Genomic DNA, 25,881 nt, shown 5'->3' with positions numbered 1-25,881 from the left:
CTCACAGCGGATGCCGTAGATCATAAGTGGGTCCAGCTGCTTCTTTCCATGTTTGCCCTGCCCAGAGAGATTTGACATGGCCTGGACCTCACGGTGGAATAGGTAGTCCAGCAGCGTCAGCGCCATTTTCTCTGCTGTGCGACAGTTTGTGCTGATATGAAGCATATCAGCTGGAGATATTGGACAGCGAACTCGCATCTCTGGGTTGTTCTCATCTCCTAACCAGGTGCCGGCTGGATAATCATCTAAAGAACAGAGGACGAACGGCTCTTCAAAGAGTTGCACAGATTGAGAAATATTTTACAGCAACACAGCCACTGAGATAATTGATATAATATGACAGCACCCCCATGTGGCAGTAAAAAGGAAGTGAGTGAATTTGTGTAAAACTTAGTATAACTGTTATAAAAAAACAGAATATGTGGTTTGGTCACAGTGTATGCTAGCTATTAAGTAAACCACACAACCAATGCATTAGGCATATGGTAACATCTAACTTGCTGACTAACAGAATTTTTTATAATGGTAACCCAAAGTTGCAAATGAATGAATAATAGTTTGCCTTTGAAGGTAACCAAGAAATTCAGATCCAATAAAAATTATCCAACCAACAAGCACAACAATGGGACAATGTGGACTTCATTTAAGTTAGCATAGTTAACTATTTTCTCTTGGTTTCAGACAGAAAAACACAGTAATGCAACTCAAGGTATGAATAATGCCTAACAGCATCTGAGGCAGAAAAACAGGGAAATTAACACATCAGCACAGTTTGCCATCTATTTAATATGGAGATTAGCTGAAAGAGTCACGTTAGACACATTAAACAACTAAAAACTGAACAAAACATTCAAAATCAATTACTGAGAGGTCTAAAAATGTCAGGGGGTAATTTACTGCAAGTGACTTTTCCTTAGAGTTGACGCAGATGTTGAGCACTGTGTACTTTTAGTGCATAAGTGTTTTTGCTATTAGTGGGATTGCAGATGTGACATTGTTGAGGCTTGTTGCTGTGAAGTCGCCAACGATCAGGAAGTCATTTTGAAAGAAAAAAAAAAAAGGCTGAAAAACCCCTAGCTTTTTCCCCCCCTGCCACAATCAGTAATGGTAGTGCTCACCGTATGTCACTGTCACTCTCTACTGTAGAAAAATTGTGATACAGAAATTTTGAACACATGGCAGAACTAAGTTTGAAAATGAGTAACATGGGCATTAAAAACAACCTATGGCTCTATGTAAGTAATATACTTGTCCTTTTCTAATTTTAAGAAGAAACTAAAGATATGTGCCTTGCTGTGCCTCTTCACCAGCGTGGTCATACCTTCTGCATTGAGTGTGATGAGAGTGACATTTTGGCCTTTCTGTGCATTGCTTGATTGACCACCGTTGGAAACACAATCACTGGCCTCTGAGCCACTCTCCTGTTCCTCTTGACTCTCTTCTGGGCCAGGGACCTTTACTAGGATGGTGTTGTGTCGCCTCCTGGTCACTGTGCTGCAAAGAAACACAATGCATTGACAGATCTTGTTTGGCCAGAAAAAACAGAATAGGTACACTCAGACTATTAGCTCAACTGAAAAATTGTGATAAGGCAGTAACTTGACATAACTTGTGTGGTGGTGTGTTTGGACAGATATAACATACAGTATAATAAGTGTGCCACTCACTTGCTAAGCAGGTTCTCCAGAGGAGTGTCTTCTGGACTTGAGGGCTTCGGCGGTTCACTGCTCACAATAACATTTGTTTGTGGGACAACACTGAGAGCAAAACAAATAGTTTTCATTTTCATTTTCATTGAACTTTTAACCTGCCTGACTGACTGGTGGCCAATATGGCACCAACATTTAGAGCTTACCATCGCACTTTGTTCCAAGTCTGAGTGGCCCCTTGAGGGGATCCTGCAACCATAGGAACCTGAATGGGACTTCTGGCACATGGTGCCATGCTATCCAGTTTGCGTGCAAGGTTTTTGCATGCAGCATCCAGAGACTGTAGCTTTGACTCAATTCCCTCCAGCCGCTGGCTGATTGATCCAGTGAATGATACCAACAAGTTCTGAAAAAAATTCAAAAGCAAAATTAAGCTCTACCAACTACATATAAATGTATGACCAGTAAGCAGTATATGGTTTATAAAGAGCTGCTACCTTAATAAGAGCGATATCTTGATTGCTATTGTTATTCTCCTGGCCGTTGCTTAATTTCCTTCTTTTCTTCTGAGACCTTTCTTCATCATCTTCATGATTGTCCATCATGTCTGCCATGAATCAAAGGAAAAGACACCCTCAAAACAACACACCAAACCATCCTGTTAGATTTTACTTCAAGAGTGAAGGTGTGCTTCTACACAGGAGAAAAGTACTAACTGTCTGCTTAATCCTAACCTTATATTATAAAAAGAGTCTAATGACCTTTTTTTTTTTGCAAAGGAATCTTACCAGTACGATTTTCCTGGTTAAAGTCCTCCACTGTTATTTGCACAATTTCATTCAGCTCTTGTTCAGACATTGTTCACCGCTGAAATGCAGGAAGAACATGTTCAACTTAAAAAGACATTAAAATATTCATTTACTGATATGTTTATATAAATTAAAATATCTTTTTGCCATGTCTGTTTCTATTTACACATTAGCAGTGGGCAATATGATTGTAGGGAATTTCTGTTTTCTTTGTATTATTGTATAGAATAGAATAGTCCTTAATTGTCATTGTACATGTACATCGAAAATATGGGTGCTCCATGCCAACTGCACAGGAATAAAATATAAATAGTAAGACAACAGGAATAAATAGTAAAAAGGAGAGATAAACCAATTAGAGGAATATATACAAATATAAGAGAAAGGCACACATTGGAGAACAGAGTGCTTGGAAGTAGTTTAAAGGAATTGGTCTGAGTATAGAGCCCTTATGTGAGTGGCCTGAGTGATGAGAGTTACTCGGACAATGGTTCAGATTGGTGAGGTGCGGGGGGATCGTTTTTGTTAACAGTCTGAATAGCCCAGGGGAAGAAACTGTTTGTGAATCCGGAGGTGTGGGACCTGATTCAACTGAGGCACGGACCAGAGGGCAGCAGGTCAAACAGGTTTCTCAGTAGTGGCCCCTGCGTACCAAACATCCAGGCAGTAGGAGGGCACGCTCTCCACTGAAGAGTGGTAGAAGGCCAGCAGCAGGTTCTGGTTCAGGTTATTCTGCCTCAGGACACAGAGAAAGTGCAGCTACTCTTGGGCCTTCTTTACCAGGGCATTTGTGTTGTGGTCCAGGTGAGATCAGTGGACATAAAGTGCTGTGAGGCAACTGTTGTTGTGATATGGTACCATTTTAAATAACACTCAATTGAATTGGATTGAAATTTAATTTAATCTCTTCACAAAAACATACAACTTTTTGCAAATGAAACTCTTTAGTGCCATGTAATAGTGCCATGCAGAGATAAACCACCATTAGGTATATTAAAAAAAATCATGCACAGACACCTGTGGCTGCAGGAAGAATGCTACTGTGTGTGTATTTCCCTTCACTGTAAGCAGCAGTGAAGCTGCCTTTGACATTCTACTCACATTTTAGGCATAACGGCAGCCCTGGGCACCTTCTTCAGTTTGAAGTCTATTTTCTTCTGTTTTGCATGCAAGAGAAGTATCGTGTATTGGACTCTTAAAGTAGCCAAAATGTAGGTAACCACAAAACAGTGGGTGAAGACAATGACCGAGGCCTGCAGCTGCAGCTGCATGCACACTGCTTCCACTAAATACACTAAATAACATGTGTAGCAGAGTGTGAGAAACAATTTAACTAAAGAGGCAGTGTTCTTCTCAAGACTGTTAAAACAGTACTGGAATAAACAACCCACTTTCTAAAGGTTTACGAACTGATGATTAGGTAATAATGCTACATAAATAACAACCATATTCCTTTAGTCTCAAAAGCTGACTTTGTGTTGGCTGCTAAAGAACTACTACCCCTGGCAGAGAAGAAATGCAAAACCAAAAAAAAAAAAAAAAAGATGCATGAAAAACTACCCCGCTGCTTACTTGATTTTGAATTTATAGAGTCAACCACTTGTTTCAGGTCTTACCGAACATACTATAAAGGTCATTTTTTCAAAATGATGATCGAATTTAGAGTAAAACAGACAACAAATCAGGGTATACGTCACAGCATGGCAAGTCACGGTGATTTGAGCATACAGTGTGCCTCAGCTTTTCAGATCAATCCATCATTTGAAACATTCAGTTACAATTTACTGGCAGTGGTCAACATCCTCAAGTCAAGTATTCATGACAGGATTTCCAAAAAAGGCATTCGTGCCATTTATCTTTTACATGAAGTCTCAAGTTTTCATGACACATACTGTGTTTGTATCTGATGTTCTACAATTTATGCTCAAATACTTGGTTGGGTACGTTTGTGTGTGTGCAGTTAATCATTATTTTTGAAAAAATTAATATAATGTTATTAAAGTATTCGAATACCTTAGCAGTATTCGTGTTGTGTGCACCCCAAGGTTTACTTATGTAATCTCAAAGGTCCTCTTCCATTAAGTGTAGCTTTATATAATAACCACTATGTTATCAATAGTACAACAATAAAGGTTCTCTCTTTCAGTACAAATGTTTGACATGTTTAGTTAAGTTTTATCTTTTCTTGTCCTCACACAGGAGCTCCATATTCTTAAACCAAGTACAACTCTGGGCTCTATAACAAAAGATAGATCTCTACAAAAATGCCTGTGTCCTGAGTAACACTTCAAAGTGGCAGTTACTACAACGGAATATTAGGAGCACATTAAAAGAAAAGCAATACTGTTGATCATTTTAATAATAAAGTAGTGGAAACGTGGAGATCATCATTGTTGTGTCAAGACAAACTGCCATATTTTCTATACCCTGTACAAAAATCCTTTGTTTAGATGAATTAGTGAAACAAATTAATTAGCCTTTCTGTGATACAACATACATCCTCTTCATTGGACAAGAGTGGAACCATCAACAACCTTGCATCTGTCCATTACCAGCCATTTAATTTTGTACAAACCCACTCTTCTTAATTTGTGTCTTTGTCTATCTGACCAGATGCATCTTTCTGCAGCATATTTTTGACTTATCACTTTATACTTATCAGGAGATGAGAAATCATATGCTTCCTTGTTACTAAAACCGATTCTGAAGTACGGTTTCCCTAACCCAGAGACTATGGCAACTGTGGCAGTTTGTTTTGTGTAATCGCCACATATAATTTTTCTCCCCTTTATAATAGTATTTTGACTTTAATCTCAAAATGATCGATAATATTTTTTTCTTAATGTGGTCCTAATACTCATACATACTCATACAGTTAGGGTTACACTTTTAATAAGCTACCTTTACACAACAAATATATGACAAAGTAACTCCCACAAAACTGTCAAATTCAGTAACCCAAGAAAGATCTTGCACTTACACACTCCAAACTAATTTATTTTTGCAAGTTGCAGTAGAGTATTTGCAACTTCTGATCCGTGTATCAGTCCACTTGAATACATGTTATAAGTTGTCCTGTTTTGAGCCTTTATGTATTGCCAAATATTGGGGAAAAAAAATCCTGTATAATTCATCGAATTTTAGCTGCTGCTTTTCATTTGTTGCATTGCTTTGTTTGCCTACTTTCAAGGTTTCCTTGGTCTTTGTGTCATAACTGCACAATTGCTTTAGTGATTTGCCTACATTTGGAAACAAAATGTTGGAGCTGTAATGCAAGCGCAGTTGTGGAACAAATTATTAAAAACAAAAGTATTACTCCAGAAATGCACAGCACCTCAATTAAAATGTGTGAGAGAAGGATCCATCTATTGTAAATACAAGGCACGAATAAACTAACAATCATGTTGTGTGTATGAGAAATGATATCCAGAGTCATGATCTCGCAGCTTTGTCTTCCTGAGTCATTTCCTCGTTTCCCAAACATGGCAAAAAAGCATAGATGCATAAGGGAAAATTACAATAATCAAAGTATGACATTTTTATGTTGGCCCGTCTCTACGTGTCTAACAAAAGCATGGATTGCAGCTTAAGAGTAATAGTTTGCGCCATTACTTTACATTTAAAAAAAGAATAATAAATGTGTGTTTTGTCCTTAAACTTACACAAAGGAAACTTTGTTACTGAAGACACACACCATTTATGTAAGAGGGTTTATTTGAATGCTATGCCCAACATAAAATGAGCGAAAATCAGTTTTAGAGTAGCTCAACTAAATTAAGCCCTACGTAAAATGGTCTGAAATTGCAAAAGCTCCTGGCGCTTTTTTTTTAAGCAGGCTACCGTTACCTGTGATAGTGGCTAGCTATAAGGAAACGCGGTCGTACACAGCTGTTTCAGACTATTTTCTTTAGACTTTAGCTGCTTAGCCTAGATTACTACAGTTTAGCTTACAAATATAAAGAAATGGCACGGAGCTGGTAAACGTCTACTAGCAAAACTAACGAGCTTTAGATTGGTTAGTTAACTGGGCGGGGGTCTGACGATGCTAAACACAGGCGAATAAACGGAGGAAAACTAACTTGGAGCATCTATTTGTTATGTATCTATGTAATGCGACTACACATACGGTTCAAAACTACTGTACTTCAGATATTTTATTTATTTTTCATTAGTTAATTGGCGTCAGCAGAATCATAACTAGCAGCTAATGTTAGCTGCCGCTACAAAATCGGATTTGAAAGCTTGCATGCTAACTTAAAGGAGACGCTATTTAAGCTAGCGTGGTAGTTAGCATGCTAGTTGGGCCTAAAGGCCTTTGGAGCGTAATGCAAAATTCGTTTAATGCTGAAGCAATCGCTAAATTAAATGTGATTTTGATGCAGCTTCTCTCCTCATTCTCGCACACAACACATGTACCGTGTAAGATTGGGTTATATTACCGTGTGAATGGTGAATTCTCGTGTTGTTTGTAGAGCTTCCGATAATGGCGTCGTTCCTCGCGAGAGATGAGACCTTGCCTTCGTGTGCTTCACACGGAGGTTTCCTCAACGCTCATTCAAGGGAGCTCAGTCTGCAGGAGACCGCTTGTCACCGCTGTAGACGCCACTCACAGACTGCACGATTGCTTCTTTTCAAGCTGTTTTATCTGAATCTGAAAAAAGCCGAGTTCCATTAAATTGTACAGTTTATTCGACTACTCATCATGATACCCCATGAAAATAAAGCACAGTATCTTAATACAGCCTCTGTGGCAAGCACCGAGATTGGATAAAGGGATAACATGTTTGTTTAACCCTGTAATTTTTAAACGTCCACAAAACGTTTCTTACATCCATGGTAATCCAACTCCTCAGGATTGTTTGTTATCTTGATTTAATCCTAGTCTTTGTTTGCATCAGTAGATACCTTATAGAGTATATATTACTGTATTTTAGTATTTTGGTTTCCCAGTGATTGGAGTAAATGGGTTTATTTTCCTCTACATTGTTTGCCCTTTTGTGTAGATGATTTGGCACAAGAAATTAAGCAGGCCACTAACTATTGTTCACAATGTAGATGACTCTGATGTTTATTTCTGAGACAGATAATCAGCAAAAATGATAAAATACAACAACAAAAACAAAGCAAATTCAGTTGAAACATTACAAAATTCAAGGTCAGCTGAAGCGCAAGTGTATTTTTATCAAGCGTTTTACATTTACTTGTTTGGTCTTCAGTGTACATATAAAGGTGTTTATTATATTCAAATAAACACGTTAACTATAGAGCAAGAATAATACGTGCAAAATGTTGCAGGATAGAGAAGAATAACTTATACAAACAATATATTTTATTTTATATATTAATATCATAGAATATGCCAATATCTAGTATAGAGCATATTGCTTTGCACTAAAATGTAACTCTCTCAACAACTGTGGTGAAGAGGTGGTGAGTGCTACAAGTAAAAGCAGCAAATGACCAGCAGATGGAGCCACTGGCAGGCTCAGTCCATCTTTCAGCTAGGCAGGGATTTGACACACTGTTTTTAGGCATTTTTCTGTTCCACTGGGTAATACAAGAAAAAGAAAATGCAGCAGATATTAGGTTATTACAATCACTATATTAAGTGTCTATTAACTCGCCACATAGCAGTGGTTGCACTTTTCATCATTAAGAGCTGTATAGGTAGAGCTAGATAGCATTGTTTAAAAGGACTCAGATCTGCAGATGAGGCTCAAGGTTCAGTTCATAGTGCGAATGGTGATGCAGAAGGGCTGTTCCTGGCTGGAATACATGTCTGTAAATAAAAATATTTTTAAAATAACATATTCTTATATGCACACCAGTGTGCTACCATGGGAGAATTTTCTGCCATACATCTCAGAATCAGAATCAGAAAGGGTTTTATTGCCAAATGTTGAGCAGGTTTACAACATTAGGAAATTGCTGCGGTACTTAGTGCAAACATACTGTCATATAACGCTTAAATAGACATAAAAATAAGAATTAAAAGTGCTAAGTAGATAGATATATACATGAGTGCAGGTGGTGATCAGTGCCAAACATGGAATGATGCAGTGAACACAGCGTAGGGTCATGTGTTAGTGGTGGGAACAGTCATACGGTTATTGTTCATGAGTCCAACAGCAGAGGGGAAGAAACTGTTCTTATGGCGAGAGGTTCTGGTGCGACTGGACCCTCCTGCCTGAGGGGAGCAGGTCAAACAGACTGTGTCCAGGGTGAGAAGGGTCAGCTGTGATCCGAGCTGCACGCCCCAGTGTCCTGGAGGTGTACAGGTCCTGCAGAGATGGGAGTCTGCAGCCAATCACCTTCTCAGCAGAGCGCACAACACGCTGCAGTCTCTGTTTGTCCCTGATAGTGGCTCCAGCGTACCACACGGTGATGGAGGAGGTGAGGATGGACTCGATGATTGCAGTGTAGAATTGCATCATCGTCCGTGTTGGCAGGTTCAATCTCTTCAGCTGCCTCAGGAAGTACATCCTTCCTCCCACTTCAGGTCCTGGGTGATGGTGGTATCCAGGAAGCGAAATGAGTCCACAGAGGTGATGAGGGTGTCAGTCAGGATGATGGGGGGGAGTGGGGCTGTGTGCTTCCTGAAGTCCACAATAATCTCCACTGTCTTCTGGGCATTCAGCACCAGGTTGTTGTGGCTGCACCAGGACAACAGACGTTCAACCTCCCTCCTGTAGGCAGACTCATCCCCGTCTGAGATGAGTCCAATAACGGTGGTGTCATCTGCAAACTTGATTAGCTTGACAGACTGATGGGTGGAGGTGCAGCAGTTAGTGTACAGGGAGAAGAGCAGAGGAGAAAGAACACAGCCCTGTGGGGAGCCGGTGCTGATGGTCCGGGAGTCCAAGACATTCTTTCCCAGCCTCACATGCTGCTTCCTGTCCGTCAGGAAGTCAGTGATCCACCGGCAGATGGGATCAGGCACATTCATCTGGGAAAGCTTGCCTTGGGGAAAATCTCCTCTGATATGTCTAAAAAATACTTTCCTCATTCAACCTGGTAAGTTTAGATTCATATGCCTAGAAAAAGGTGTCAGTTTCCAGTGGTCACGATGAAAAATATTAGATCTTTCATACTGCATACATGGTTCGCTCATTTCCTTTCCCTTTTCTTATTTTATTGTTTAATGTCTACCGTTTGTGTGTTTGTTATTTAATTTCTGGGTTATTTTATGAATATAATCCTTTGTTTGATTCATTGTTCGGGACTCCTCGATTTTCCTCATCATGTCCTAGTCCATTTAGAGAATGACAAAATTTCAGATTGTCATCCAGGGTTAGAAAGAGAACAGGAAACAGATTTAGTGTATGAGCAAGTACTTCTTTGTGTTGCACTTGTCTCCAGTGATTACTATTATGAGTGTTGCTGCCAGAATGTTCATTGTTTAGCCTTCATTAAATGTGGAGACACTCACCTGTCTTTCTTAGAAAAGACGAGTGTCTTCTCAGCTGTGTCATTTTTTCCCTTTTTTCTTTTTTGGCCTTTCTTGTTTTCGGAGTAATCCTTGGTGGCGATATCTGTTGGGTGTAGGTATTTCAGAGCTCCGGCTGTTGAGGTTTAACCTTTCAAAATGCCTCTAATCCAGCAAGCGCTAGAAGATGGGAACATGAAGCTCAGCTTAGGCAGGATCAGGGAAAGTTTGTAGATTGTGGCCAAAAGGATTAAAATTATACTCGCCTGCATACATCAAGTGGCTAAGTGGCAGATGTCTAGTTAATGGTGTTTTGAATATGGCAGCATCTGAAGGAAGTGTTTGCTGGTATTAGATGAGTCTATATTAGATACAAACTGCAGGAATGATGACTTATGCTGCATTATTCCTAGAAACAAGTGATCAGAAACATCTCAGTCCTTTCTTCTGATTTACCTCGTATTGTGGTTTATCCTTTAGTTTAGCTTTTACTAAATAAATACAGGACTTTTTTTTAAACATGTGCTTTCATTCATAGTTTGACCTCCCTGACATCCCTGAAAGTGAATGGCAGAGAATGGCACCAAAAAGGGCACTAGAGATATTATTTTATTAGTGGATATTATCACATGCTGTTCACGATTGTCTTGTTCAGGTATAGATGAAGACAGCATGACCACCAGTGTTAAACATTTTCTACAAGGGCGGCAATGCAGTTGGTTGCTCCCAAGATAGTGTGAGATGAATATCTGCTTTTAAGGTTATTATGAGAATGAGAACCTCTTGAATTCTTGAATTTCTGAGCTTAAGCATACTACAGGACATGAATAGAATAGTAATGATCTTTAATAATAGTAATAATAATAATAATAATGATGATAACAATAATAATAATAATAATAATAATAATATGTTAATCTGCCTGTAGCAGACTGGTTCCTGCTATATATTAATGTGAAAAAAGGACAACTATGGAAAACATCCTGACTAAACATTCCCCTTCCACTCAAAAGTGGAAACTGCTTAAGGTGCAAGAAGATTAAAATTTCAGTTTTTGGAATTCAGGGTGGCATTTGATTGGTAAATAATAGAAATTTCTTTTTCCCTCACACAAATGGACGGCTAAATCAAAACTGACACCCCGTGTGTACGATGAAAAGTGCCAGTGAGTGAAAGGAAGGGCAGTCCTTAAATAATGTTTGACAGAAAAATGAGTAAAGGACAAAATAACTCAAAAGGCAATCATTGGCGGGGATATGAAGTGAGCTGGGGAAAAGTGAGAAAAAGAAATCTTAGTGATTCGAATCTAACTGGACAGAAATAGTTAATTTTGTATCTTTTTCATTCAGGAGTGTGAACAACACATTGTACATAACTGCTTTACATAAACTAACTCACAGAAAATATTGTGTTTTACAAAACTATAGTAGAATAACAAGCAATCAATGTTAAATTAGCATTAGAAATAGGTCTTGGTTTAGCAATGCCTGTCTTATAAAGATTGCTGTTTGATCCCTAGTTGAGTGCATGTTGCACAGAGAACAAAAACACCTCCCACCTCGACAAATATACAACCTAAATGTTAAAATGCAATTATTGGCTATCAGTTTGGATATTATTCTGCAAGGATTCATGCTTATTTTGAATGAAAGCATTTAATAAAGATTAATGTTACTATTTTAAATAACAGTAAACTGATCTTTTAGAGGGTGACTTTCTAAGCTTTTCTCCTAACTTAAACCCACGTCGCTGCAAACTCTGCAGCTGTGTGACACGAGCTGATCCGTGACCTTTAAACCCTGTGGTAGTAAGCGGTTACAGAGAGCATTGTCTTTCAGGCATAGGCTACCCTTATAAACTTGCGTAACTGCAGGAGATACTGCACACTATCGTCGCTTTATGTTCAAAAGCAACAAACTACGCATTGTACGGGAACATTGTGACGTCAGATGAAATGCCTTTGCCCATGCTCGCGAGGACGGGGAAGGATCAGGCACACTGCAGCTGATGGATGTGTTGTAGTGATGTAATGTTGCCTGTTTGGTAACTACGGATGGCTGTTTGCGCCAGGCTCTGCGGAGTTGGTCAGTCTCGGAGGTGCCGAAGGCGACAGAGGCATAACCAGCAGGATCAAGGCAGCGATTCCGACATGGACGAGGAGGAAGAGGAGCGGATCGTGGGCAAAGGGAGATTCGACGCAGGTGCTTGCGGAGGCCCAGAGCGCGGCGTAGCAGCCACTGCAGGGCCGAGTGACGCTTACGAATATGGCAGCGGTCGTGTCAACACAGGGGGCTTTCTGGATCGCACGAGCACGGGACCTCCACACCCCCAGTCCTTAGCGGAATTACCACCGGAGCTTTTAGTGGAAATATTCTCCTTGCTTCCAGGAACAACTCTATCAAATGTTGCCCTCGTTTGCAAGAAATTCAGACAACTCCTCAAGACGGAAACCATCTGGAGAAGGCGATGCATTGAAGGTAAATGTAGCAGCCCTGGACGTTTATTGCAATTTAAACATAGAGCGATAACGTAAGACCGATATCTAAAGCTCGGGTCTCTGATCAGAGTGTCCGAGCTTTAATTTATGTATCAGCTGATTTCGCGGAAACGAGTTCCCTTAAAAGCATTTCAATTGATCTCTGCGGGAAATATGAAGGAAATTACCCCACCATATCCCAGCTGCTGGCTCTGTAAACACAGCTGCTTAAGAATAGACCAAGGCCTGTGACTCTCATTAGGGCCATGTCAGCCATTCTGTCGGTTTAGACTTTAGATGCAGGCCCTGATCAGGCCCTCTGCGATTATCTTAGGTGACTGCAGATGACAGGGTTCAACAAAGGCGGTTCAGTCGCAGCCCATGTAATCATGACGAGCATAAATTGGTAGAGCTGAAGATTCACTTCCGGGTTTCCCAGCTCATTTTCAGTGTTTTGAAACCTGCAACGTGCAAAGTTTAAAAATTAATGGACAATAATAGCCAATTGCAAATGATTAGAAAATTGCAAATGATAAAATAACCCTTTAAATCAGTTGGCTGATTAGGTAAAAAATGAGCCACTTAAACATATTTGTGCAATAAGCATTTATTATTTTCTGTCTTTTTTGTGGGGGGGGGGGGTGTTACCAATCTATTAACTAGGAAAATGCAATATAGTAGTGCATCAGTAATAGCCAAATTAAGTCTTAGATGAAACATGAGTGTTGGAATTTCAAAACATCAGCGTGTGAGATAACCTTCTAGTCCTGACTTGACACACATTCAGAATACCAGCTGTTTAAACTAGGAGACATTTTCTTAAATGTCTGGCAGAGAATAACAAAGAGAATAAACATGTCTGAACAGCATCAAAGACAGTAACATGATGACTTTTGGAAAGTGCTTTATAAGCAAGTCGTCATTTCAGTGGCTCTGAGAGACATTACTTACTGCTCAATAAGAGCAATTAATATCAGCAACAGATGCCACCACTAGTACTTTTACTACACACATACACACATTCTCTTTTAAGGTCTTACTCTATTTATATCTCTCTTTAGTACAAACAGAATTTAGACATCAGAGCAATCTCCAAAAGCATTTTCACTGTCTTATTTTTGGATTTCTGTTGAAACTGTTGCTCATGCTTTTGGCTCTGTGTGCCTGAGAATTTGTGCAATTCAGATCTGGTCAGGTCTGTGTCTGATGACTGGGGTTTAACTTTGCCCTATAAAGTCTTTATTTCGCTGATCTCAATTTAAAGGAGAAATGACACCAGGAATATCGGAATTGTTCTCACCTCACTGCTTTTTCTCAATTAGATAAATACCAAGGTTATTTATCACATTAATTATAAGTGTGATTATCTTTATAATCAAAGTCATAATCAAACTAAGTTTTGTTTTGTCTTGTTCTTTTTTTCCTTGCAGAGTTTGGCATGAAGGAGGATCTGAGGAAGGTGGAAGCACGAGGAGTGACTAGCCAGGATCTCTATGTTAAACGTTAGTTTCTCAGCTCTCATGTCACATATTCATCCTTCTTTGTCTAAATATAACACAATATAAGACATATAAGAGAAGTAAATACTTTGATAAAATAATAAATTCGAACTAAGATAATCTATTTATCGATTTAGTGAAGCAGGTTCATTCCTGCTCATTTAGGTGATTCTGTAAATGGACACTCATATTTTGATGCATTTAATATTTACTGGTTCAAAAAAGGGAAAAAAACTGACAGTTTCATATTCATATATATATATATATATATATATATATATATATATATATATATATATATATACACACATACATACATACATACACACACACACACACACACATATATATATATATACACATACATACATATATGTATGTGTATATATATGTATGTATGTGTATATGTATGTATGTGTATATGTATGTGTGTATATATATATATATATGTATGTATGTATGTGTGTATGTATGTGTATATATATATATATGTGTATGTGTATGTATATGTGTATGTATATGTGTGTGTGTGTGTGTGTGTAAACTTCTCATGGTATAGGTTTTAAAATGTTGTATATCAGCAGAAATTTGGAGCAACATTTATGGATTTTTTTTAATACCAGCTTCCACCAAACATAGGTAGCAAACTGGCAGGAAAAGCCACTGGGTTTTGGATGAAATGATATGGCACATTGCTGCATTCATTAGAGCGCTGCATTTGGACTGAGCCCCCCCTGGCCCGCAGCTGCTCTACACATGCCTGTGTTGTGCCCGTGCAGGTGTCAACCCACGAGTGAAGTCTGGGCGCTTTATGAAGCTCCTCCCGGACTACGAGCACATGGACTATAAAGACGTGTACACACACTGTATGTACATGGGCCTCTACGTGGAGGCTGCAGCATGATGGGTTACGTGTGGGGTGACTTTTATTGACTTAATCTGCAAGCCACAGTCATAGCAGTGCAATGTAGTCTGCGTTATGGTTATTAAAAAATATCCCCTGAGCTTCTTGTGTGAGTATTGAAAATGAAATGGAAAGACAGGTGTGCTGTGTGTGTTGTTCAGAAACTTGGTTGGCAGGAACACCGTCAGTTTACACATTTCTTCCCTTTGGCTCATAAACAAAAAGTTGAGTGTTTTTTAACATCTACTGGTGTTTGTTTGTTTTTGTCAACCAGACAGTGAGCTAATGTTAAACCTCAAGTGAAGCAGTGCACATAATGATTTGTATGGTGTGTTATTATGCTCTTGTTTTACAGTACTTTACCCATACAGGCATATTTTGGGCCTATGGCAGCCTGACATTGGCCCCTATGGTGGATTGCTCAATGTTGTGGTAGGTAGTTTTCCTCTTTTGCACAAAACTGCTACATATAGTAAATATTGGTATAAAGGAACATATAATTTAGGTAGTGCAGGTAAATTCTTCAAAATATGTTTCATTCAGGTGGACGGGTTGTTCATCATTGGCTGGATGTATTTGCCACCTCACGACCCCCGCGTGGAGGACCCCATGAGAAGGCGCCCACTCTTCCGGATCCACATGATGGAGAGCAACAAGGCCACTGTGGAGTGCATGTATGGACACAAAGGTCCTCACAAAGGAGACATACAGGTAAGGGTTTACACATTTGAAAAAGCGGAGTGATACTGTCTTTCTTGACACAAATAGATGATGTTAGTTTGAGTTTAATATCTTATCAAAGTATGTAATTCTCTTATATGTCTTATATTCTGTTATATATAGACAGTAAAGAAGGATGAATTTTCAACAAAGTGTAACCAGACTGACCATCACCGCATGCCAGGAGGCAGACAGGAGGTGGGTCAAATACCTTTACTACCTTTACAGTGTATGCTATCTTTTAAAGCCCATGCATGCTGATGATGGTGAAATTCAGGGACTGTTATCAACTTTTTATGATATGTGTGTCTGTGCAGGAGTTCAGGACATGGTTGGAGGAAGAATGGGGGAGGACACTGGAAGAAATATTTCATGAGCACATGCAGGAGCTAATCCTAATGAAGTTCATTTATACTAGTCAATATGAGTATGCATTTTTTAAATTAATTTTTTGCTTACGTGCATTTTCTCTGTTGTACTTCCATGTTAAAATGATAATGATTGTAATATGCCTAAATAAACCTGTAAGCTTTCATCTATTTTCCTATGACAGTAACTGCTTGACATACCGAAGGATCTACCTGCCACCTGCAAAGCCCTCTGATCTGCTGCAGCCAGGCCTTTTCAAAGGCACCTATGGTAGTCATGGCTTGGAGATTGTCATGCTTAGTTTCCATGGAACGTCTGCAAGAGCAACCAAACTCACTGTAAGTAATAATCATTATTAGTGGTTGTACTCGTTTTAAATGAAAGTGATTCTTAAATGTGGGCCCTGCTGCTTAAAATCCCTCAGTCTGTTCATGCATTCTTAGAGGAGCAACAAGATATAAGATGTTACATCGTGTCTTTTATCTATTTAATTAAAACTAAGCCAAAATTCTGGAAGTGTGTGAAAAATTAAGTGCACACTTAATGCTTTTGTGGCAATTAAGACGGTAAGTAGTAACCACGTGCTGCTAATTAAAAGCACTTGATTAACTGATCACCAGTGAGTGTGAGCAGCAATCTGCAAAGTAAAATAAGCCAAGTCCATCATTCTACAATAAGAGAGATCATTCAGAAGTTGAAGACAACAAATCTTTGCAGGAGTGGACATCCTAGCAAATTTACCCTAAGATCAGACCCTGCAGTACTTGCAAGTAAAAATTGCAAGAAACCCAAGAGCTACATCTCAGACTCTGCATGCTTTGGTTAGCACGTTAAATGTTAAAATTCATTACAGCACAACTAGAAAATGACTTAACAAGTATGGCTCTGATTCTAATTCTGATTCTGATGGCATGTTTGCAAGGGGTGACAGGAGAATGCCTCTTCTCTCTAAAAAGAACATGTCAGCACAGCTTAGGTCTCCAAAGTATAATTTGAACAAACCACAAGACTTCTGCAACAGTGGGCCTCACTTACTTATATTTGTGTGGAAATGGTTTTGCCATGCGCAAAAAATACTTTCACTCTCATAAGTTCTCACCCTCACCGTCACCTAGGGTCATGAACGTTGGTTAGTGACTGAAAGGATATGAACAGCGGAAATGAGTTTCCTCCCAACAGTGGCTGTGCTTTTCCTTAGTGATAGTATTTTGTTTTCTTTACATCCCTTTTTTGTAATTCTGAGCACTTTGTGTCCAACCAAAAGCCAATATTAATAATAACTATAAGTGTTATTGTTATTATTAGTATCACTAGTATTAGTGTGCATTTTAAAGACCTTTGTTTAAATTCCTTAGGTGCAGTGCATGGTCAGAGGGACTTCTAAATTTATTCCTAAAGTACCAACAAATTCAGGCACAAAAATTTTCTAAAATCACAGATTTGTGCCTGAAACATTCGTGTGCACAATTTACGCACAGATTTGTGCATGCACACTGTAGTAAATGAGGCTCAATACCCTGTTTGGCCATAATGCACAGCACCAGTTTTAGCAAACACATTCAGCATATCCAGGGTATGAGTTGTCATACATAAGTCATACAGAAGCAGTTACTTGAAGTTATTGCTGCTAACATTGGTTTCTGTTGAATCTAGTGTCCACTTATTTTTTCACACGCCACTTCTGTATTTTGGCTAATTTTTTGTTAAATAAATAAGATGCTGTGTAATGGTATCATGTGGTATTGTTAATCTGAGATAGTCTTTAAATAACATTCAGACCTAGTTAAGACTAGGTGTTTTTTTGTTTTTTGTTTATATATCTATATTATGGCTAAAGCACTTCTGGATGGATGCAAACTGCATTTCATTGCCTTGTACCTCTGACATGTGCAATGACAATAAAGATGAATTCTATTCTATTCCATTGTTTCCCAATTATGTTGTGATACATAAAACCTTAGAACTGAAAATGGGTTTTTCTTTTTCAAGACTGTGGATTTAAATTGCATGTAAATCTACTCATGGTGCATACTCTGATTTTATGGTTTCCTGCAGGGAGATCCCAATGTTCCTGCAGGGCAGCTCACACTGGATGTTAACCTGTGTCGGCCTGTGGTCCTCCCAGACTTGGAGCAACAGTGTAACATTGAGGAGCTGTCACGGCTAGTAATGGGAGTGCATGAGGAAGTACAGAGGGAGCAGGAACAAAAGGAAAATGGCACTTCTGCCACGGGTAGATGTGCAGCTGAAGGGGCCTGTGGTGGTTCCAGCGCAGCAGAGGAGATGGAGTCAGATCACGGTGCTTGTTCAGACAGCTGCGACTCTAGTCACAGTAGCAGATCCAATCCTGAAACACAGCCTTTTGTCTTGCCTATGGGGGTCATGGCTCGCAACGAGGAGTACCCTCGCACCTGCAGAAAATGGTGAGGATTTGGCTGACAGGCTTTTGTTACCGAATTCAAAATATTTTGAAAGGCATTTACCATAAAGGGCAATGATATTAAGTAATGGTCACAATTCATTCATCAATGAAGGAAAATACTGGTCTTCACTATTCAGTCTCGACTGAAGAAGTCACTTGAGTGACGAAACGTTTCTCCCACAAAATGCTACGTCCAGATGAACAGAAGCAACTTTTTGGAGATTTACTTTCCTGGATAATTGAGAATGCATCAAGACGTCTTCACTATTGCTTTTAATATCCTGTGCATAGTGTACGTTTATGAACCAGTCAATATATGTAACAAAATGTATTAATCGATAAGGACATGTATCTCTCTTTCAGCTTCTATGGGACAGGCCTGATTGCTGGGCATGGCTTTACAAGTCCGGAGCGCACCCCGGGGCTCTTTGTGCTGTTTGATAAGGACCGGTTTGGTTTCATCTGGCTGGAGTTGAAGTCTTTCAGTCTGTACAGTCGCCTGACGGACAACTTACCTCACGCTCATGCCCCCGACTTGGAGCGATTTGAGGCCATGCTGCGCAACATGCAGTCCTGGACATCCTGATGCACCAAGCTTTAAGTCTCCCCCCACAGTAATAGCCATCATAACAACCATTCTACACAATTACACCTCTGTCTTCTGCTGGCAACGATACTATCATGATTAACTTAAGAGTTTGAAAGGCATTGGGTGTTACCATCTAACTTTAGCTTGTTCCAATCCAAGCTCTTTGAAAGGCTGCCTGTGTCACTGTTTGTCTTCACCTAACGTATGACCTTAATCCTCCAGTGCAGCATGATAACAGGTCACAAATTTATTTATTCACTGTAGGACAAAAAAAACAAAAAAAAAAAAACGAACAAAGGAATGACACCATTTATTACAGATCAAACTGTATGTGCCTCTGATTCTAAATCCATGTCTGTACTTGGCAGTGCTTGAAGAAGACAAAGGTGTCCAATGTATTCTACTATATAATATAGTATTATACTGAGTTCAGTGCCCAACATAAACTGCATGCTGCATTTATTCACACTCATAACCACTATCTGAACCTGTTTTGTTTTCAATAAAGCAGCATGCTTTTTTTTCCTCAGTTTTTTCCTTTAGAGACATCCAGACTTTAGAAAAGACAGCATCTCAGGTGTTTTTCTCTTTGCCCGACATTAGTGATACAAGGACAGACGAGTATTAAGTACAACAAACGTGTTTTAAGTTTCATTCATTGTATGGTGTCAAATAGAATTGCTGAATATGTTTTACAAGCGGGCAATTTTCTAACTGTTCACCCGCCGTCTTATCAAACACGGTACTTCCATCAACCAGCGTTGGTCAGACGTTTATGTCCTTCAGCAACATCAGACATGCTTACTATCACCACACCTGAATTATTATGTAAGATGGAAAAAGGAATTGTAATGTGACAACGATAACAGATACATAATCTGGATTTATTCAAAGTATCAGCGTTAGACAGTTTGTGCTTCTGTAACCATGGTATGAAACTGAAGCTTCACTTACCTTTGAAATGTATTGAGTTTGTTCGTTTAATGGCTGACACAGTGTTTGCCTGGCTTTATACCTGCAAAGCTATTCCCTACAGGTTTCCCAGTTGTTTTAAATTCTAGACCTAGTAGCTGAACATTATACGATCTAACAGCGCAGTACCAAGTAAGTGTCTGTATGTCTCATTACGGCCTGATGGTGATGCCCAGTAGCTTTCCTACTCCAAGTGCACTTTTCTGGGCAATATATTGAATCATTTGAAAACCACTGGCCAGCACTTTTATATCAGACTGCAGCTTTACTAACATTTGCAAAAAATAGATATCTGCTAAAGCGTTGTTTTGTTTCCTTTTTGTCCCTCCGTTAAATTCCATCTCAACTTTAGTGTATTTGTTTGATAAGTTATTTTCTCTGTGATCCCAGCTGTTTGAATAATTTGCCTTTTAAAAAGTGTCGCTTTGTACCATTTTAAATGCCATATGCCTGAATTTGTGGAAAACTAAGTTTGACCTATTGAACTGCTCACATCAGACTTCAGGGAGCTTTTCAGCTTAAGCGCTCTTCTCAGTAATGAATAAACAAAAGAAAAAGAAAAAAAAAAATGAAAAGAACCAGGTTGTCACATCTGTTTATTTCACACAGTTTTGCATGTGTATTGTCATCTACTCTCACCCCCAGCCGATCCAGCAAATAGTCACCCCTGCCTGAGCCATTGTTCTGCCAGAGGTTTCTTCCTGTTACAAGGGATTTTCCTTTCCACTGTCACCAAAGTGCTTGCTCATAAGGTGATCATCTGGCTGATTATTCTAAGGCATTTACTTTGCATCATAAAGCACCTTGAGAAAACTGTTGTTCTGATTTGGCGCTATGAAAATGAATTTAATTAAAACATTTTAAACCCCGATTACAAGCAGCAGAACTGAATTGCACATCTACTATTAACCATAGTTTACTGGCTAGTATGAGTTTTGTGTGAATGTAGAATGGAAAGGCAGGCAATTAAGTCATAAGTGATTAATTTATGCATTTTATTATTTGGTAATGATATCAAAAACTGACGTAACAGAGAAGAGATGCGAGTTTTCTACAGCTCGCTGCGTTTTGCATTTTCCTCATGCCGCTTGAGCTTCTCTGGCACGGTCTGTGTCAGGAAGACAAAGCGCTCCTTCTTCAGGTGCTGAGCAGTTACCTGCGTTGTTAAACCAATCGCCAGGTACTTTTCATCTGCTTCATACTTTGGCCAGTGGACAAGGTTGTGCCCATTAGGAGACCTACACGCAGACAGATATACACAATATAACAATGTGGTATTATCTCCCAGTATACTAAAATATGTAAGCTTACCCTGTGCGAGCAAAGTTGCCCCAGTAGCTCATCATGGTTCTGCTCAACTGTTCCTCCTCCACAAAGCATGGATCTAAAACGATAATCTTGTAAAAAAATCCTGCACTCCAACCCCAGAAAACCCCAAAAACTAACAACCCAAATATCTCATGCTCAGATTAAACTTTTTAGGTTTCACTCACGAGGCAGTTTAACGTGGGTAGTTGTGAAGCAAAATCCCATCACTGTAAAAATTTCATCTGTATGATCACTCCCAACAAAGCTCGGTCTTCTTCTCTGCACCATTTTCAAGGAATGCTGGTACTCATACAGGTATACAGGAGCACCCGCTTCTAGAATTAGACAAACAAGTGTCACACTTAGTAAGGGCGGTAAATATGAAATAATTGTTTCTAGATAAATGTGCATTAATCTATAAAAGTTACCTCTGTGCGCATTAGCAGTTTTAATGACTGGAATATTGAATATAATATCTGCAGTAACCTCAGAGAACCCATCTCGGTTTTTCACACGGTTGGCACCGTTTCCAATATATTCATCAATTATCAAATTTTTGATGAATGCATCTTTAGGCTTAAGGAAATAAAGAACACATCAGTGAAAGATGCTTGAGCAGGTTGGGTTCATTTTGTGATATCAGGCAGTGTGTGCTTTACATTGGGATAGAAGAAGGCCATTGCATTTATGACTTGTGCCCGATCCATTCCTTCTGCCCAATTTTGTGGAACGCTAATGAATAACTAAAAGAAAGAATAAAAACCTTGCTGCACTTAACATTGCCAGTTTAAACAAAAATAAGATATCAAATTTTGATGGGCACTTACATTTTTTAGCATCCATCCCGCTTCATCATTATTCACACCCATCATGAATGGTACAGTGAGGAGTTCATGTTTACGAAACAGCTCATCCACAGGTTTTGTCAGGAAATGCCCATCAACATTTACAGGACATCTTAACCGTCGGTCCTTGTGAATAAAATGCACAAAAGTAAAAATTCCAATAGCGTAAAACAGTAAAAGATAAGTAAATAAGTAAAAATAGTTCCCTTGAGTCATTTAAGAGACATCATGAGACTGTTCAGCCAATCAGAAATCCACATCAGGTTTCCACCCAGTAATTTACCTTGGTAAAATCCACTATGGTATCAATATCAAGGCTTCTTATGCAATCAGCAAACGTCTTTGTGCTTTTAAGGCTGCAGCCAGATGCATTTGAAACCTCCTGGTGGAAAGATATCAATTTAGAAAAGCAAACCTGTTGTATTATTCTTACTGTTTTACAATGAAAAATGATTAACATCCCCCCAGAATAACATAAACCTGTGCCTTTAGTAGAGGGTAATTTTCCACAAGTAAATCCATAGCAGCTGTGCCGCTCTCAGCAATTGCATGATGAAACAGCCCTTCAGACAGTGGTGACAGGAGCTGGTGATTCAAGTAACACATCACATATTAAAAGGTTGGTTTCCACAGCAAAGGTTTATATAAAGTTCCTCTAACTGTAGATTCTTACCAGAAGAGACACGCTCACTCCACCAGCAGACTCTCCAAATATGGTAACTAATCCTGGGTCTCCTCCAAAGCTGTGAATGTGCTGCTGGATCCACCTGAGAGCTTCAATCTGATCGAGCAGGCCAAAGTTCCCTGAAATGTGCTCATCTCCAGTGCTGATAAAACAAAGAGTTGAATGGCATACTAAGCTACATTTAGAGTTGGTGAAGGTGAGCAGTCTTTGAAAATGGAAAAGAACAGGACAACAGTATGTTCTAATTTGGTAACTTAAGTTTATTTACCTGAGAAACCCCAGAAGTCCCAAGCGATACTGGATCAGAACCACAACCACGTCCTGGTAAGCAGCCAGGGCAGATCCATCATATGTTGAAGCTGATCCTACTGTGAGGCCTCCACCATGGATCCAGACCATGACCTGGAAAAAAAAAAATCAAAGATATTTTTGATTCTTCATTCTTATTTTTCCTTCAAAGCAATTTTTGTGCCTGCTAAGCACACTGCATGAGTCTCAATTAATAAGTATTAAATTAATGTTTAAGATAAACAAAAAATATTTGGGTATAAAGGCAAACCCATTGCAACTGGCTCTAAAAGGGGGTGTTTTTTTGTCATATGAAAATCCTTAAAAGGAAACCAACTGTCGCTGAAAATTTCTTCAGCAATGACCAGCAAGGCTCAAAACCTACAGCAAAAGGTTCTTACTGGGAGCTGGGCATCATCAGCTCTTTTAGCAGGAGTGTAAATGTTGAGGTAAAGGCAGTCTTCAGAGATGTCTGGGATATCAGCCAACAAGAAACCGAGTTTATCAAGCAGTGCCAAAGCAAATCGTTCAGGTTGTATGCACCTGAAAAATAAAAACATTTAATAAATGCTGGATGTTTTTCAAACTGTTTTACAACAACTGAAGCACATGTTTCTTACATTGGTGGCTGTTTAGTGGCATATCTTACTCCTTCCCATCTTTCTGCAGGCTGAGGTGGAGCCAGTCTCAAGGAAGGGCCGAGGGGTGGTTTAGCAAATGGGACACCCAGGTAGGCATGGACGCCAGTCTCCTTCCCTTTCACACTCACATACTCACCTTTCAGGCTCCCGAGCTTTGTGTGGACTACAGGCGCTGTCAGGATATTAGAAATCAGTGAGAATCATAACATAAAGCTTCATGATTTATGAAATCTAATATTTCAGATTTCAAAAATACTTATAGTTGCAAAAAGCAGGGAAAAAAAAAAAAAAGTACTTATTTATTTGTAGCTTCCATCAAATTACAGGTCACCCAGCTATGTGAAGATCAGTAATGAAATACTAGAGCCAGTTAATATAAACCATGTGTGTCCTTGATCCAGTTATGGACATACAGCTGGAGGTGCACGGTCCAGAGATAAACACAAGGGCACAGATGTCATTGTTCATAGAAGCGTTTCACTTTAACTTACCTCTCAGCTGTGTAGCAACACAGAGAAATAAAACGGACATTGAAAACCATAAATTCAGCTTTGCATTGGACTTCATTGTGGTCTTGATACACATTACAACAATCGGCGACTTTGCAAAAACTAAGTGCCAGGAGAGGCAGTCCCTCCTCATGCAAAGATCCCTCCGCGTAACTTTAGACTTAATATAGCGTGCAGGGTGTCACGTGATTCCACCAATTTTAATCGACAGAAAAACAATCTCACTTCTTCCATTTAGGATGAGTTAAACGCGGAAATTGTTTTTACTACCTGGATCAATCTATGTTTTTTTTGCGAGGGTGATCACTTTTCATAAAGGTATTTATGAGCAAAAAAGGTCGACAGTATAGATCAGGGGTGGGCAATCTCAGTCCACGAGGGCCGGAGTCCCTGCAGGTTTTAGATCTCACCTTGGGTCAACACACCTGACTCACATGATCGTTACCAGGCCCCTGGAGAACTTCAGGACACGTTGAGGAGCTAATCTAGCCTTTTAAATCAGCTGTGTTGGTTCGAGGACGCATCTAAAACCTGCAGGGACACCGGCCCTCGTGGACTGAGATTGCCCACCCCTGGTATAGATGCAGTGGCGGTCCTAGCCTGCTTACCTGCATCTTTTGCTCGTTTCTCCTCTTCTTCTTTTCTCTTTTTTCTAAACTGGGGACTTGATGGCTTTGAACTTTTCTTGTCCATCTTCCATTGCTTTTCATTTTGAACTCCAGTATGAACACAAATCCCCCAACCCGACGATCACCACAACATAACCTAACAGACCTACACCTTAGTTCACAGATTCACTTTGTCTAAGGTGTATTTCTAGGATTTCGCACAACCCAGGATTCAAATCATGAATACATGATGGGCTTGGATTTACATCATTATGAATGAAATGTGCTCTATTTGGAAGCAGCCGGCCCCCCTCCCCTTTCGACAGGTTGTGTGTGAGACTTTAAATAATAAATTTCAAATTGTTATTGATCCCTTTACCCCTAGTCCTAAAGTGTAGATTTATTTTCTTACTCTTCTTATATTTATTGTTTGTTTACTTGCACTGCTGTAACTGGAGCCTCGTCGTCTCGTCTCTCTATATACTGGACTGTATGTAGCGGAGATGACAATAAAGTTTACTTTGACTTCAGCAGCGAGCAGGCGCACCGAGGGCTCTCGTGCTCACTTTTCGCGTATAGAATTTCGAAAAAGCATCGATGCAAATTATAAGTCTGTATCATATTATTGTTGGTTATTAGATGCTGCTCCAGCCAGCCCGTATCAAAAAACCGCTACTGTATAGATGAACAAACGCAAAAGCACGAATGTCAATGTTCAAAGAAGTGTTTCCTCTTACTCACCGTCCAGGTCTGCAGCAACACAGAGAAATAAAACGGGCATTAGAGAGCAAAAAGTCTGCCTGGCATGGCACGTCATGGTGGTGTTGGGGCAGATTACGACACACGATTGTGCAAAAAGTGAGAGAAAAGCCAAGAGAAGTAGGGCTTCCTCATATGAAGCAGTCTCCTTGTAAGCGCATGTACTGTATCCTGCGGGGTGTAACTGGATTGCACTGAATTTAAGGCACAGCAAAAAGCGATCAAAGTACAGAAAACTGTCTGTCCCACTGCTGTCAAGTCAGTCAGTGTCGTTGCCTGTAGGTTACGCAGACGGCTGCGTGTTGAGGGAAGCAGTATCCAAAAGCAGACGCGTGGAGGCAGATTGAGCTGTATCAATACCAATACTTTTAACCAATAAAGTGAGGTTATGTAGACGAGAGCA

General features: G+C 39.6%; 3 protein-coding genes across 11 annotated transcripts in view; 1 reads left to right on the top strand and 2 right to left on the bottom strand.

Annotated features, from left to right (window-relative positions):
• The window catches only part of LOC120729606 (BTG3 associated nuclear protein), a 37,146-nt gene extending 30,036 nt beyond the window's left edge, over window positions 1-7,110 (bottom strand). Inside the window, exons 1-8 of one of the 4 annotated variants that reach the window (XM_040025335.1) lie at window positions 6,898-7,110; window positions 3,560-3,615; window positions 2,438-2,516; window positions 2,147-2,256; window positions 1,856-2,055; window positions 1,668-1,757; window positions 1,322-1,494; window positions 6-245 (exon numbers count right to left, since the gene is read on the bottom strand). In XM_040025335.1, coding sequence (XP_039881269.1) covers window positions 6-245; window positions 1,322-1,494; window positions 1,668-1,757; window positions 1,856-2,055; window positions 2,147-2,256; window positions 2,438-2,507 — 883 coding nt within the window. In that variant the 5' untranslated portion in view covers window positions 2,508-2,516; window positions 3,560-3,615; window positions 6,898-7,110. Of the gene's footprint in view, window positions 1-5; window positions 246-1,321; window positions 1,495-1,667; window positions 1,758-1,855; window positions 2,056-2,146; window positions 2,257-2,437; window positions 2,517-3,040; window positions 3,297-3,559; window positions 3,616-6,897 lie in introns of those variants that run through there. The other 3 variants (XM_040025332.1, XM_040025333.1, XM_040025334.1) reach the window with 3 other exon arrangements.
• A 4,658-nt stretch (window positions 7,111-11,768) lies between these two features.
• On the top strand, window positions 11,769-20,397 carry fbxo31 (F-box protein 31). Of its 2 annotated transcripts, XM_040025323.1 has the most exons (10): window positions 11,769-12,361; window positions 13,791-13,862; window positions 14,639-14,725; window positions 15,119-15,195; window positions 15,307-15,474; window positions 15,607-15,681; window positions 15,801-15,910; window positions 16,037-16,190; window positions 17,908-18,275; window positions 18,638-20,397. In XM_040025323.1, exons 1-10 carry the CDS (start codon window positions 11,938-11,940, stop codon window positions 18,858-18,860), a joined length of 1,758 nt encoding a protein of 585 aa, XP_039881257.1. In that variant the 5' UTR covers window positions 11,769-11,937; the 3' UTR covers window positions 18,861-20,397. The 2 variants fall into 2 exon arrangements, with proteins under 2 accessions (XP_039881257.1, XP_039881258.1); XM_040025324.1 differs by lacking the exon at window positions 14,639-14,725 and having other exon boundaries at window positions 11,781-12,361.
• Window positions 20,398-20,811: 414 nt separating this feature from the next.
• Window positions 20,812-25,746, bottom strand: LOC120729600 (cocaine esterase-like). 5 transcript variants are annotated; one of them, XM_040025320.1, is made up of 13 exons: window positions 25,461-25,746; window positions 23,582-23,774; window positions 23,363-23,504; window positions 22,942-23,075; window positions 22,662-22,815; window positions 22,469-22,573; window positions 22,272-22,370; window positions 21,971-22,114; window positions 21,803-21,886; window positions 21,572-21,719; window positions 21,329-21,478; window positions 21,147-21,219; window positions 20,812-21,073 (listed from the first exon to the last, which is right to left on the bottom strand). In XM_040025320.1, exons 1-13 carry the CDS (start codon window positions 25,534-25,536, stop codon window positions 20,887-20,889), a joined length of 1,689 nt encoding a protein of 562 aa, XP_039881254.1. In that variant the 5' UTR covers window positions 25,537-25,746; the 3' UTR covers window positions 20,812-20,886. The 5 variants fall into 5 exon arrangements, with proteins under 5 accessions (XP_039881254.1, XP_039881252.1, XP_039881253.1 ...); XM_040025318.1 differs by lacking the exon at window positions 25,461-25,746 and adding an exon at window positions 24,094-24,261; XM_040025319.1 differs by lacking the exon at window positions 25,461-25,746 and adding an exon at window positions 24,094-24,261 and having other exon boundaries at window positions 22,475-22,573.
• Between the last annotated feature and the right edge of the window lie 135 nt (window positions 25,747-25,881).

The sequence above is a fragment of the Simochromis diagramma genome, unplaced genomic scaffold, assembly GCF_900408965.1.
Source record: "Simochromis diagramma unplaced genomic scaffold, fSimDia1.1 OVJJ01000293.1, whole genome shotgun sequence".
Lineage (NCBI taxonomy): Eukaryota > Metazoa > Chordata > Actinopteri > Cichliformes > Cichlidae > Simochromis > Simochromis diagramma.
The sequence above is the reverse complement of the archived record's forward strand: the minus strand, read 5'-3'. Positions and strand labels throughout refer to the sequence as shown.

Excerpts from the sequence above, each read along its gene's own strand:
- fbxo31 (XM_040025323.1), top strand. The coding sequence starts at position 11,938 with ATGGCTGTTTGCGCCAGGCTCTGCGGAGTTGGTCAGTCTCGGAGGTGC. Across the intron at positions 13,863-14,638 it reads CCAGGATCTCTATGTTAAAC|GTGTCAACCCACGAGTGAAG; the intron begins GTTAGTTTCTCA and ends GTGCCCGTGCAG. Across the intron at positions 15,196-15,306 it reads GTGGATTGCTCAATGTTGTG|GTGGACGGGTTGTTCATCAT; the intron begins GTAGGTAGTTTT and ends TGTTTCATTCAG.
- LOC120729600 (XM_040025318.1), bottom strand. The coding sequence starts at position 24,244 with ATGAGGAGGGACTGCCTCTCCTGGCACTTAGTTTTTGCAAAGTCGCCG. Across the intron at positions 22,371-22,468 it reads ACCCTCTACTAAAGGCACAG|GAGGTTTCAAATGCATCTGG; the intron begins GTTTATGTTATT and ends TCTTTCCACCAG. Across the intron at positions 21,887-21,970 it reads CGGGATGGATGCTAAAAAAT|TTATTCATTAGCGTTCCACA; the intron begins GTAAGTGCCCAT and ends TCTTTCTTTTAG.